The sequence below is a fragment of the Ambystoma mexicanum genome, chromosome 5p (genome assembly GCF_040938575.1).
Source record: "Ambystoma mexicanum isolate Mex_15411 chromosome 5p, UKY_AmexF1_1, whole genome shotgun sequence".
Lineage (NCBI taxonomy): Eukaryota > Metazoa > Chordata > Amphibia > Caudata > Ambystomatidae > Ambystoma > Ambystoma mexicanum.
In genome coordinates, this window is record NC_090930.1 from 1,269,560,618 (window position 1) to 1,269,575,746 (window position 15,129).

Genomic DNA, 15,129 nt, shown 5'->3' on the forward strand with positions numbered 1-15,129 from the left:
GCATTTTGCAATGCATTTTCATAATGTCTTTGCCCTCAAAATAATATATACTAGTACAATCACTATGTTCATGCTGGCTGTGCACATACATGTTCATGCAGTCTGCACCAGTATTTGCCAGTATTATCATATAGGAATATACTCATGTGGGCTTTCCCAGTAAAAAATGCCATGGCACCGTTAGAAAACACGTGCAGACTGGCTGAACCAATGGCGGCCAGTTTAGCCACAAAATAACACCGTATTTGCTTTACTTCATAGTTTTCAACGGTGTGTGGCCCCAGGGGGTTGAAAACAACCTATATGGTTTAGGACGGATGAAAACCAATCCATAAGTAAGGTCGAATAGGGAGCTGGGCTGGTGAGAGAGATGCTTACAGGGAGGATGACAGTTGATATGTATGTTACCCTTGATGCCCAGTAAATCATGTAATATCACAGTAAGAAACATATCCGGCTTGGCTGCACCAATGTAAGCCAGTCCAGCCACGAAATAACAGTTATCGTGTTTTAAAAATACCGTAAGAAAGTATATGCAGAGTGGCTGCACTAATTAATGCAGGTCTGGACTTATTAAATACTTCAAGTTAGCTTTATCCTTGATGGCCAGTTACAAATAAATGCAATGCCACAAGTACCTCTACTCCCTAAAATTAGACGCCCGTTCCCCTTCACACAATCAAGCACGCACACACACTCATACTGCACTCACGCTCTCATTTACAGTCATACAACGTAGAGTCTCTCCCACCCACCCATTCAGACGACTATTTCCATAAATAAAAACAAACATATAAACTACACGTTCAGAATGGCACGGTCATACGCGCGCAGTCAGAAAACCTCCCATGCACCGCGCGCACACAAAGCATGAATACTTCACTCACCTGCTCCTACCTCGGCACACTGCTGCCACGCTCTACCGGATGGCCCGCCCTCTTCTTCACAAAGCACGCTGACTGACAGGACAGGACTCCTCTCCTGTCAGTCAGCGCGTACGCAGTTTGCGCAGTAATGTGCTCTACGTCGTTTGCGGAGCCTAAAGGGCTGCGCTTTACAGGCAGCACAGTCCCCCCGTGCAAATGAAGCACCAGGGTGGACTGTGCTGCCTGGCAGTGTGCTGTAGTGAGAGAGGTACGTTTAGATAAACATTCTAAAGGTACATTAGAATGTTTATCTAAACGTATACATCTCTCACCCAAAGCAAGGGGGCGGCGGCGGCGCCCCCCCACCCCTTACAAAGGAGCAGCCATTGCGGTTCGGAACCTTTTCATGTCAGACGCAGTGGAGTCTGCGTTAGCAACACAACAGTGAAACCCGAAGTCAAGTGGTGTAAGCCACGGACAGATCTAAACCTGGATCTGTGGCTCTGCGATACGTGCTGGGGTTTTTCTTTTTTTGCAGTCCGGAAGTTTTTGCCAATGCTTACAAAGATTTGCCTATCGCTGCTTCTCTGGGTCCTGTTCGATGGAGGTCTCCTAATTCCATTGCAGTCGCTGCCACCACCACAGACTTCACAAGCCAGGCAAAGGGATCATGGAGCGGTGTTGCCCGGTAGACGGACGCCCGCCCAGCGGGTTAAACGTGGCTGGGTATGGAATCAGTTTTTTGTACTGGAGGAATACATGGGATCGGAACCTCAGTATGTGGGAAAGGTAACTTTTTTCTTCCTCTTCTTTTGATGGCTGTATGCACCGTTGTTCGGCGAATATAGGTGACATATGCCCCCACTATGTTCTTTCTGAATTAATGCTGGCCTGAAATGATGTGAACAGCAGGAACGTAGTTAGAGATTGCATTGAATACGTAATATCTGCCCCTGCTCCTTATAATGGTACTTGGTAGATTGCCTTGTTCTACTCGTATAAAATGCACATGAGTGCATTTCCCAATATCTCAATGTGTTTGGATTGCACGCTTTTCTGGCAGGCTTAGAGGCTTGTGATTGTGTAGGTTTTGTGTGCGAAGTTAGGTGGTGAATCGGAAGGGCATTATGATTTTGATTTGGTATAGAGTACTATTGCACAGTGGTGATTTCTTAGCATGGCTGTTTCATCACTTAACTGCCACCACGTCCTGCATTCCAACAGTCTCCCTTTTAGTGAATATTATGAATGGTTTTTAGATTATGGGACGTAACGTGGAAATGATCTACTAGTTCGATGACCTATATATATATGTGTGTATGTATGTATGTGTATATATATATATATATATATATATAGGATGCCTCGTCTTTGTGAACTGGGCATGAGCACAGCCAACCTTACCCTAAGACCAGCGTAACATTCTGCATGGAAAGGAACCTTTGCCTCTACATAGCCATTGACGCCCCCTCTCCTCCCACCAGATTTGGAACGAACACAGTTCCATCTTAAAAGGAGACAGTTTACAGCGTTTTACAACTAAATGTGCGTTTCTGTGTATAGCTGTTGTTTCCCAAAAAGCAGAACCTCTCCCCCCTTAAGATATATTTTTTTAAATTCTGTCACGCTGCTGTGAGCAATGGCGTGGTTGCCTCCAGCAAATGCATACCTGACAACACAACTCTAATGCACGTATAATGAGACAGGGAAATAGAGTGAGACAGAGAGAGACAACCGACGAGGGACATAGGTGGAAAGAGAGCACACACAGAGGCGGAAAGGAGGAGAGAGGGAGGGCAAGGGAGCACTAGATCGGACCAGTAGAATGGATTACTACAACATAAGTTAAATGATGTTATTCCAAAACAGTAAAGATTTGCTAAATGGATTTGGTAATAGGAGAATCTACCTTTCTACCATATTTTTCGGAGCGATGGGAACTAAGTGCAACGACCCGTATAAGCCATCTGTGTGCTTAATGAACACATATTAATTCTTAGGTGCCAGAACATGTTCCCCTGCATTCTATAAACTGAAATGAAAAATAAAAGCTGGAGGTGGTCCAAACGCAGTAATCCTCATGTTTTATATATATTCTGTATTTCATGTTTAAGAATGCTTACCAGTCTTGACATTATGTAATTATGCCCGTTTCAATATTTTTTGTGATAACACTCCCACACAAGAGATATTTCTGTTGGATACTGGCCTGAAGAACACTGCACAGTTTCAGTTGGAAAACATGTATACCGGAAAATCTCCTGGTTGACTTCAAGATCAGGAATTTAATTGTTTACTCTTAGGATGATAGTATTTCAGTGACGATGAACCTTGTTATTTTACTTGCTATTTGTATAGTGCCTACTGCCATCGTTCTAACCTCAAAGCGCTGTTGAGTGAATGGCCCTTTGGCAGACTGTAGTCTAAACAAGCATGAACAAACCCTAAAACGTTACATTGCATGCAAATACAAATTAGAAAACTGTTCCGTTACTAGCAGCGATGACTAGTTTAAAGGCATTATAATACCTTTGCAATGCAGAGTGTACCGACCAAGAGAGGATTGCTATATCTGTAACTGATTCATGTTCAAGCTTCAAATGCAAATTACAAGTCTGCTTCTGTGAAGTGTAAGCGATTGAGTTTATAACATGACCTATATATGAGCGTTTAACAAGCCACGGCATCCTGTTCGTGAGTGGTGACTAACGAGCAGCATTCGGGTTAACGCTCCTAACAAGTCATGTGCGTTTTGACTCTACTTCTTGGCCAATGGCAGAGCAGGAGACTTGGGTGCAGAGCTTCTACGTAGGCAAGGCTAACTTGGGCACAGCACCAGCGGGGTCTAAATTGTGCCCTGGAGCAGGGACTCTGCTATGACTCCCTGACCCAATTTCCCTGTGTTTAAAATGAATGAAATTAGCTTGAGGGACAGTTCTATTCTTGCTCGGTAGATGGCACTATCACTCATTTTTAGAATCACTCAATCAGTTTCAGACATTTTGATTTAGATAATTTGTTTGTAATTCTTTGCAGGGGAAATAACATAGATAACAAATACATCGTAGCCTGATTTTTGCAATACATTTTATTGAAGGCGTGTTATTAGAATGATTTAATTACATTATTAATGCGTATACATCATGGATTTACGCCCGTTTTTTTTTTTAAATATCTGAATACATTTTTAGCAAATCCTTTGATTATTGATTATCATATTTAACACACTTTGTAAATTATAATTTACTCAATTCATGCAAAAACCGACATTCACGGTACCATCGGTTTTGAATGAAAATGCAGAATTAACACCTTTTTAAGGTGCACATTTGTACATTCAGCGCAATGGATGGAGTGGTGTACGGCAGAACGGCTATTTCCATTTTCCATTTTTAAACATCTGCCCCAGTAGTGGCAAATGTTGTTTGTGTGAGAAATCTTAACAAGAGGGACTGAAAGCTGAATGTATCACCCCCTCATACCCAACTCTGCATAGAGAGTCATTCATGAGATGCCATTTCTGAAAGATCGGAGTCATCACTTACAATACACATTCTAAACTATGCGATTTAAAAAGATATCACATTGGCATACAACCCTAGGCACCATTGCATTTGCAGGAGGAGGGGTAAAAGGATTAGCAGAATTTCTCTGAAACACAATGTTCTGTAGTTTGCAAACTCTTTTCTAATTCCCACCTCTTCCTAACTTTCGAAATAATTTGTTCCTATTACCATCTTTCTTTGGTTTCATAACCAGCGTGAATCCTGGTATGTGGAGCATACACCTTATCTGAATGGCAGGACAAACAATGTGGAAAGAGTAGCTGTTGGAACAAAAGTATTCTCACACTCAGCATTGCTTTTTCGGTAATGCTAACACCAATTATTGAAGCACTTGTAAAGGTAGGTTCACCATATAAACAACGGATATACTTATTAATTAAATCTCTCATCTCACAAGCAAGATATGGGACTGGAGTCGTCTTAACAGTGGTAATTGGGTTTAGCGGTGCAGTGCTTCTAGAACAGCAGACTCTAGAATGGAGAGCACTGATGATAGAAACACAGATATATGGACTCTGTGACAGATTTCTATCTGTGAGGATGTAACAGCCCTAACGTTTTTTTTAAAATGTGTATTCATTAAAACGTTGTGGGTAATTTTGTCTCTGAAAGGGATGTCTGCTAATCTGACCCCTCGAGCCCCCCCCTCCCTTTCATAAATGCTCCACTCCAGAATTCAAGTGAACACGTGTCTTTCCTGGGACAGTACCCGGATAACCCGAGCACCAGCCCTTTAGTGGCAAACGGCAAGTTCAAATGTCGTATGTGCAATCCTCAGAGCTGCTTGGAGGCAACGTTACAGCAGGCAGAGGTGTTTTTTTAACTGACTGTACCTTTGCAGGGTTCGACATTGAGGGGAGCTGGAAGATATTTAGCTCCTGCCTGGAGCTTGACACCAACAGCTACCATGAGCTACTTTTAGCTCCCCAGACAACTGATCCCAAACAAACACACCTTTGTGAATATTACTCTCTGCATTTTGAACAATCTAAAAATAAACATTATGGCACATCTACTATACAAGATTGAAAGTATAAATGGTCATGAATTATGGACACAATGTTAAGAGTGCATCTTATATGCAAGTTAAATTCGTGGAATGCTATGCACTAGCTCCTCCTTTCCCAATAGTAGGTGTTGCTCACTGCTTAATGCTAGATACCCAAGAGCTGATTTTAGCTCCTGATTATTTAATCTTAATGTTGATCCATGCCTCAGATTCCAATTATAATAATTGTGTAACTGAGGAAGTATGTTTCTTTTAAACCATAAATGTTAGCCATTCCTGGTTGTGGCATGGTGACTGCTAGCGCCACACAATTATAAATCCTCAGCAACATGTTATCGTACAAGCGTCAGCTCTCAAAGCAGGCCCTGCGATGTCAAGGCAATGTCTGATGGTGTCTGGCCTGAGTATCTCCACAACTACCATGTGGGACACTTGTCAGGATGCTGCCTCTTTGATCTAATTTCAGGAATGGTAATACCTTCCTCCAGGGCAGAGGGACCCTCCCCAGGATATCTCCCAGGAGCCATTGCTTTAAAGGCAGCACATACATACCCAAGCAAGTATCACACCAGAGTGCTGACCACTGGAATCCCTTACAAAGGGAGCAGGTATGGGAAAGGTGCTGAGTTAGAGTAGCCAGAAGGGAGAAGTAGGCATGGATAAGCATCCAACCCTCTGGGTTTCTGTTAAAGCTCTCTACCACTTCCTGTCACCTGCATTTCATGCAAGGCACTCTGGGTATTGTGCCCTAAGGCAAGGGTCACGTGTTAGAACAACAGATTTGGACCCCTTACAAGGTCGTGCTTCAGACCAGTAGCCTGTGACATTTTGCCTTTTATAAGAAAGGGTACACCCCTAAATCCTTGATTCATCTTTGGGCTTTCAAGACTCGAACAAAGATTGACTGGACCTCTTTTAGGAGTACAGTCTACTCCAAAGTTCTCTGCCATAGAAGTAAAGAGAGAAAGCTTCCAAGGAGGTAGAGATATGTTCTGTCCCTAACCATCCCTAAGGAACAGTGGGGGTGAAGTGCTGTGTACCACAGCCTCTCTGCTGGCTGCACTGCAACTAGAACCTTGTAAAAAAACTCCAGCCAACGTCCTGGAGTGGTAGTGCAGAACTGAAGGAGTCACCTTATCTTGGAGATCCTGAATCTCAGCCTCCCTTTAACACAGAAGTTCAGAAGTAGCTGGAGTATTATTTTCATTGCCTTGAGACATCTTCAGGTCAGTTTAACTGCGTTCAATGTTTTCTGAGCTGCCACAGGACCTGTGGTGCTGCTTTTGGCACTCTACAATCTTCAATCTGCTTACCTGATTCTTTGGGCCATCTCAAAGTGGTCTTGCACCAGTGAAGAGCACCACCAACATGACTTGGACACAGGCTCACAGCTGTGGCAGCATCTGACTCACTGCACTCCTGAGCACTGTCTCAATTCATCAGAACATCGCCTCAACCCGAAGTGTTATATCCATTTAATTCTTGTGTGCAAGTTTATCTCCTCTGTATGTGCTACCTTTCAAAGATGGCACCAATGAAAAATAAACTTTTCATTGAATGTCGTATATTGAGAGCAAAACAATCTTATTAGAAACCACATTATAATGCAGCATGATAGTAAAACAATACAGCAGTCCACACTATAAATTAACTGGATTCCTTGGATCAATGTTAGCGTTTTTGAGAATATCCATTGGCTGTTTGGTCAACTGCATCCTAAATCAAATTTTAACTGGACTGTTGGCCTCAATGTTATCCATTTAACTGAATCCCGTTGCTCAATTTTAACATTGTGAGGATATTGATATTTTATTTCTATCACGCTCGTACACAAGTGTTTCAGAGCGCGACAAGGCAAGGGAGGGGAACAGGGGAGAACAACACAGCGATCTTACTAGGCCTAGTGACATTGAGAACACGCAAGTTTATTGGGAGAGGGGGAGGGGAAAAGTGCATGGAAGGGGGTAGAAGTGGAAAGTGCGAAGCAGAGGAGAAACAGATTAATAATAATAAATACATAAATAAATAATAAAGGCAACAAACGGTGGTAGTGCAGCCAGCAATTTGCAAGTGCTAGGTTTAAGGCAGCAGACACGGTAGGTCTGATAAGTGCAGTAAGAAAAAGGGGGTGCTGTACGGGTACAGATACAGCCCCCGGTGCAAGGGATGGCCCAGAGGCAGTGCGGGAGTGTGGCAGGGTGAGCAGGTACCTGGGTCCAGAGGACAGAGGGTGGCCAGGTGCCCGGTGCCAATAGAGAACAGATAAGCAGAGATTTTGGAGCCAGTGACCGGGATAGGAGAATCCAGGATTACCTGTCGGAAGCGGCCTCTCTCTGCGTACGTGAGGTGCGGCTTGACACGGCTCGACACGGCTTGTCACGTCCTTGCAGGTTCTTTTCTCTAACCTTGCAGAGCGAAGTGGTCGAGCGAGCGAGTGAAGAGCGAAGAGCGGAGAGCGGCCATATAACCGTTATAACTCGGCTCCGGGTGTTGCGTGGATCCTCTGAGGTGCTGCCCTAGTCGCTCGGTGAACGCTGCAGTGGAGTGGAGCTGCAGAGATACGGGGATGCTGCCGAGCGGAGGGTGAGTTCACTGAACGAACTGGGGAACAGTGCGGTGGCCGGCCTTACTAGGTAGCAGGTCAGACGGAGCGCAGAGAGTCCACGAGCCTGGGTTGAGTTTGGGGGCGGTACCCCACGGCTGGATTGCGGCTGGTCTTGCTGCCGGCCACTCCGGTTGAGGCCATATTTACTGCTCCCTACGACTTTCTCAACGCCGGCTGACTGGCACATAAATACACTTCTTGCCGTGCTGGAGGCAGCCTTGCGCAGCGCAACATTGTATGCATTGGGTGGAAGTGCGGCCTGACACGGCCGTCTGATTGACCTGCCCCTTCTCAGAAGCGGTGTGCACCTCCGTATTGCCTTGTTCATACAAGAGTTACAGGAGGAGCTGATCAGTGCCACGAAGAACGGACACTAGAGATGGGAGAGGGAGTACTCAAGTGTTGGGATTAACATTATTTATCGCAGCTTTAAGTGCATGATTATAATTACAAATCATGTTCCGAGCCCTGGTCTAGTGCTTGGTTGTCCGATTGTTTGCGGGTGCCCTCGAGTAACTTCCCACTGGTGAAATCTCGCTGCATAGGGTCTGTTTGTCTACAATCTTGGAGGTGAGCAGGGAGTCGGTAGTAACACTGAACCCAGCCCATTGTGGCTCATTAGCCCAGTATAGCAAATAAATAGTGCAACACACCAACAGCGCTAAGCCAGGTGGATCTACCGGAATAGTCAGCCCTGTGCTATCAACCCAAGGGGATAATACCTGGAGACTGTGGGCCGATGCCTTTGATCCAGGGATAGAACAACTACAGTGCGCTATCAGGAAAATAAAGTGGGCGGAACCCTGCAAATTGCGAGTAGCCGAAGCGAGCTGTCCTGGTACTTGTAGAGAATCCACTTGAGACGTCTCTAATGCAACCAGATAAGAATCTGAATTACCCTGTGTACAATTTAAGGAAGATCAAGTTAAGAACAGTTGCTTGGGGCCCCGCTAACAAGAAGGCTGAGATGGATAATTTGATACCCAAAGTAAAAGCAAAAAAAGCTCTCCGATTAACCAAGGTGTGATTACTTCCTTTTTTCCCCCTCGAGAAATAAACTCAACTATACTCGAAGAATTTACATCTGACCAACAAGAAAATCCTTTATTGAGTACATCTAATTTTGAAGATATCGACAATAACTCACTATTAGACTTATGTCTAAATATCCAGAGAAACATGACACCACAACCTGAAGTAAGATTCAACAATAACAGCAGTCTACCGATAAATAAACCTATGATCATACTTTCATGGACTTCCACGTCCAGAGATCGACTAGAGAGTCTATCTGCATCTCCTAATTTGGCGTTAGCCTCAATGGAAGACGATCCTGATGAAATAATTGACCATATAGAAAAATCTAGTACAGGGCTAGCCGAAATTGCCGAGATTCAGGCATCGGTAGCCTCATTGCAGTTTGCACTTAAGATCTTGCTGAAAATGTCCGGGCGGATACTAGCCAACATGGACATCCTCATCAGGGGAAATGAGGAGAGAACGATTTCAGTCGAAGATGTTGAGGCTAATCTATCTGAGGCAATTCATGCAACAAGTGAGTTTGAAAAGCAACAAAATTTGGAGGTCAACGAGGAGTCAGATAGACCAGATCCGTTTTTCTAGAAAAAACAGAAGCGATTAGCAAGAAAAACAAACAAGGGCAAAAGAGACAGTGCCACACAATTAACACCGACAGAGAAGAATGAGAGGGGAATGACTACCAAGAAGAGTAGGAAAAGAGTCGCAAGAGCCAAGAAAAGAAAGGCAGCGTGCGATGGATACTTGACTAGCTGGCTACTCCCCGAACAGAGACTGACAGTGGATCATGAAGAAAGAGCAGAGATTGTGGAAGAGACGGAGGCGAGCCATAGCATTGCAATAGATACAGCTAAGATAACAAGTCAATCGATAGCACAGGAAGATCTACCTCCTGAAGTAACGGTCACTCCGGTCAATAAGAACGAGAAGAAAGGCAGTCGAATATGCCTGATCAAAAATCTATATCAGAGTAAGGTTAATAAATGGCTATCGCGATCGGAGCTATTGACAAGATTATATTCTGTCCCTCAACTGCGGGTACTAATCTCAGATGACTTTCAATTTGTTGAACCACTGAAAGGCCTGAATCCTAACGTCTCAGCCCTTTACTGTAAATTTGTTGCTACGGCGGATCTGTTAAGAAAGTATAAAGAGGAATTAAAAACAGTAGACGTGGACGTGGATGTTGACTTAAATGAAATAGATCCTAGCTGCCGGGAGGAAGAGGTCGCCGTTGCTGTGGATACAGTACCCTGCCCAAACATACAGTCTGATAAGAAAATAGAAGCGTCTGATGTCCAACAGGTTTTGAAATGGTTGGTCGACGCTCTTCCTGAAATTTTAAGGAAACCATGAGAACTATCTGTGGTATCTTGGAACTGTCGGGGTTTTACGCATTTACTCACACCAGAGGGCTCTACGAAATTGCTTAACAAATCCAGCTGCTTCTGCTTGCAAGAGACTTGGACATTGGATCCTTTGGTATTAGATGGGTACACGCTGTTCCATGCTGCTGCCAAAAGAGGTGATAAAGGCAGGCCTTTTGGTGGACTGGTGACAGGAGTGGCTAATACCTTGGGCTCCAGGCGGATTGACTGTAACTGTGAAAACAACTTACTCGCAGTCGAAGTGATATTCAATGTCATAAATTCTACGCAATCTTTCTTGCTGGTAAACCTTTACAATCCTCCTGGAGCAATATTAAGTGAACATTTGCAAGACTCATTGCAGGATGTGCTGGCAAAGTGGACACCTGCAGCCATTAATTCGGGAGTAATGGTTGTGGGTGATTTCAATTGCCATATGAGAGGACGGGTGTGTAAAATGCAGAATCCTAAACTAAAAGAGAAGGGTATTATGGTTCATAATAAAAAAGATACTGAGGGTAGCACCTGGGAATCCCTATTTGAAGTTTGGGATATGATAATGCTTAATGGCAGAACAGCTAGTGATCACCCTGGACAACATACTTGGTCTAACGGTGCCTCTAACAGCACGTTGGACTACATATATATATGTCCAGGGCTACAAGAGCAGATTGAAGATCTGACAGTTATGCCCAATGTTTGGAGCGATCATGCTGCATTAAAATGTATGATGAGTATTCCCCGAAAACGGCCCTCAGTTAGCAATATGGGTATTGTAAAAGTCAATAAGACAGGAACCAGGATTTCCTGGTCAGATAAGAATATCGCACTTGCAGCAGAAAATCTGGGATTAGTAGCTCTTAAAGAGCTGCACAGATTTAATGAAATGTCCATCAACTCAATAGAAGACTGGATTAGGTCTTTCTCAGGCAAACATGCAGCGGCTCCTATGGGATGTATGATAAGCAGTGTGGGGAATAAGCTACCATTTGATAAAACAATTAGAGACATGAAGCGTAACCTTAGAGCTGAGCTTCGCAAGGCCAAGAGATCAATGGCCCCCGGGGAAGCCTACTATCAGACAATTAGAGTGATTAAAAATAGATATAGATCGCGTCTATTAAGGAGAAAAAAAGGGCGGACAAGGTGCTTACCTGGCAAAAATTAGTGAAGACCATATGTGAAAAGAAGACCCGTAACATCTGGTCTCTCTTGAGCGAGGCTCAGGGTACACAGAGGGGGGTATTAGTTAACCCTATAGAAGCGAGCGTGTGGGTCACATTTCTAGAAAGTAGAAATACAGAGGGCGCGGAAACAACAATACTGGGCAGACCGCCTCGTGAGGCCCCATTTTCCATAACGCACAAGCTCATTTTGAATAAAATCAAAGAGATAAAATCATCAAGAGCACCGGGACCCAACGGTCTGGCTAATATTGTCATGAAAGCGTACCCAGAGTTTTGGGCAAGTCTGCTAAATATCCTGTTTCAGAAAATATTAAAGACAGGTAAAATACCCTGCTCTTGGCAGATGGCAATACTAATTCCAGTTTTTAAAAAGGGCAATAGACTCGACCCAGGCAACTATAGGTTGCTCTCCTGCTTGATGCCACTGGAAAGATATTTGCCTCACTTTTGCTTAATGAGCTACAATCCTGGGTAGAGGGCAAAGGAGTACTGTCTAGATTCCAAAGTGGGTTTAGACAAGGTTACTCCACTGCCCATAACATCATGATTATGGATATCCTGCGAACTAGAGCCTTATGAACTGGATCGGTTCCGCTCTCAGCATTATACATTGATTTCTCAGCGGCATTTGATTCCATACCTCGTAGTCGGTTGTGGAACAAACTGTATTCAATGGGCTGCTCTGATGGTCTAATATATTATCTAAGACTCTTGCATTCTAACAATTCAGTTAAACTGAAATTAGACCAAGAAGGCCACACAACTCAAAATGTCATACAAAATAGGGGTGTCAATCAAGGATGCGTAACGGCTCCCTTAATCTTCAACCTATATATCTATGACATCCCTGATGCATTAAATAAGGTTAGCAATTGCCCGCCGAAAATTGGGAAATCTAGCTGCCCAGTACTAGCATAGGCCGATGATTTGGTGATATTTGATCACACCATTAGCGGGATACGAAGATCTGCGGTTGCATTATGGGAATATGCCGAAGAGAACGGCCTGAGCATTAATTTAGGAAAAACAAAGATTATGAGATACACAAAAAAAAGGGTCTCCCGCGTGCAACTCAAAGTAGGGGTAGCGAATATCTCATATGTCCCTCGATATTGCTATTTAGGCATAGATTTTGAAAATACTGGGGATTATTTGGCATGTATACAAACACGCTGTATTAAAGCTGCACAGCTGACCGCCTTATTTTATAGATTCACGATCAGCCAAGGTGGCTTCATTTTATGGGGTACAAGGCGACTCTATATACAGGTGTTTGCCCCGGCGATAATATACAGCCTGGAAGCACTATTAGAGTCTGATTTGAGATGGTTACAGACACTGGAGGGTAAATTTTGGCGACGTATGCTTGGCCTACCTCCCTGTATTCCTATGGCCAGCATCAGATTAGAATTGGGTCTAACCTCTCTAAAGGCATTAGTGTTAAAGAAGAGAGCCGCGTTATATCTCAGAATGACACGGGAAACAAGTAATGAACTATTAACAGCGGTACATAAAGAAATAAAAAATGAAGGCTCGACTTCTTCAATTGTAGATCAGATGAACAATCTGTTCTCCGAAATAGGCTGGCAATCCAGAGATTATAAATATTCAGAGAAAGTAAATAGAGCATTGAGTAAACGCATTGATCTCTGGGATTGGCTGGAGAATTTTGAACATCTTAAGAGCTTGAGCAGCTACCATTTTGTGCAATATAGATTATTTGAAATCAGGAAACCCCAGAGATACTTGAATATCTGCCCATCCATTAGACGTAGACGGTTTATATTATTGCTTCGCCTAGAACAACTACCTACCCTAAGCAATATGGGGAGAAAAGACAGGATGGCCGTCGAGGAACGTATCTGCCGACTATGCAAAGCACATAAGCAGCTGGAGACGGCAAAACATCTGTTGACTGAGTGTTTGGAGATGGCTGGTACTTTTCTTCCCCTTCTTGGTAGCTATGTGCATGAAACATCATATATTGGGGAAGCCCTGTTTTGGCATCATTGCCTTAACTCCAATAGTCTACGTCTCTTAATAGCTTTGTATACTATTTGGCTCCGAATTGAAATAAGATTGGGTATAACTCTGTAGAGGAATAGGTTTTAAGAAGGTAATTAGTATATTGAAGGTATGAAAGGTATATATATCTGTGAACAATATGAACCATTTGTCCTAAAATAATATTCTGCATTACATATTATGTGTTTTTTTTTAAAACTGTATTTGATTTATGATAATATTTTATTATGTTACTTAATGCTAAATTTGTGTAAAGTTTTAATTTAAACTATAGCACAATAAATATTAAATTAAATTAAGCAGGGGAGAGTGGGAGCGAAGGCAGAAGAAAAGAGGAAGGTCTTGAGGTGCTTCCGGAACCGGAGATGGTTCTCCTCAACTTATAGAGTGGCAGGGAGGCTGTTCCAGAGGGAGGCCCGGCTGAAGACAGAGATCAATCCCCAGTTTGTTTCTTTGAAAAATGACGGACCCTGAGGGAGTTAGGGAGTTAGATGTAGAGGAGTGAAGAGCTCGAGAGGGGAGGTATTTGCTGAGGGGTAGCTGAAGGTATTTTGGACCCAAGCCCCAGAAAGCCTTGTGGACAATGCAGAGGGTTTTGAATTGAATCCTTGCATCCACTGTGAGCCAATGGAGAGATTTCAGAGCTGGAGAGATACAATCCCAGGGCTTGAGGCCAAGGACACGTCTTGCAGTCCTCTTCTGGATTAGTTGCAGAGGGCGGAGAGTAGAGGCAGGTAGATTTAGAAAGAGGCTGTTACAATAGTCCAACCTAGAGAGAACCAGTGATTGGGATACCATGAGCTTCTGGGGGAAGGAGAGGAAAGGCAGAGTACGTCTGAGGAGGTGCAGTAGGAAGTTTGACTTTTTAGAGACCTCAGAGATGTGGATGAGAAGGAAAGGGTGGAGTCAAAGATGACCCAGAGGTTCTTAGCCTCGCAGGTGGGGTAGGAGGAGGGCCAAGGGAAGCCAGCCAGAGAGTGAGGGGAAAGGATGGTGAAGTTGTGCCGATGAGGAGGATCTCCGAGGATAGCATCTGGTTGTTTGGAAATGCAGTACCCTTCAATATCCATCCAACCCTTCTGTGCAATTTTGTCTTCTTTGCATGAGTCCGCTCCAGGAGATACAAGTTGTATTGAATATTATGGATTAAGAGTCCTGCTTGATAATTTAGCATAAAAGTGAAAAGTACTGCAGCCTACATCACAATTTAATTGGATGCCCTGGTTTAATGTTATCCATTGTGAAGACATCTGTTGGTTGTTTGGTGAACTTCAGCCTGCATCACAATATGTTGGTATATCTTCTTGATAGTTGATGAATTGCAGATTTCCATACCTATTTGTGTCTGTTCTACATTCTTTGCACAATTTGTCTGCCGGAGATAGTAGTTGTAAGGCATGTGTTACTGTTCCAAGATGGCACCCATGAAACATACTGCTTTCATTGAATGGAATGGATTGGGAGTC

At 43.6% G+C, this 15,129-nt stretch overlaps 1 protein-coding gene across 1 annotated transcript in view; it reads left to right on the forward strand.

Annotated features, from left to right (window-relative positions):
- Positions 1-1,055: 1,055 nt before the first annotated feature.
- CDH12 (cadherin 12) overlaps positions 1,056-15,129 on the forward strand; it is a 1,497,293-nt gene continuing 1,483,219 nt past the window's right edge. The window contains exon 1 of the mRNA XM_069613705.1: positions 1,056-1,655. Coding sequence (XP_069469806.1) covers positions 1,422-1,655 — 234 coding nt within the window. The 5' untranslated portion in view covers positions 1,056-1,421. The remainder of the gene's footprint in view (positions 1,656-15,129) is intronic.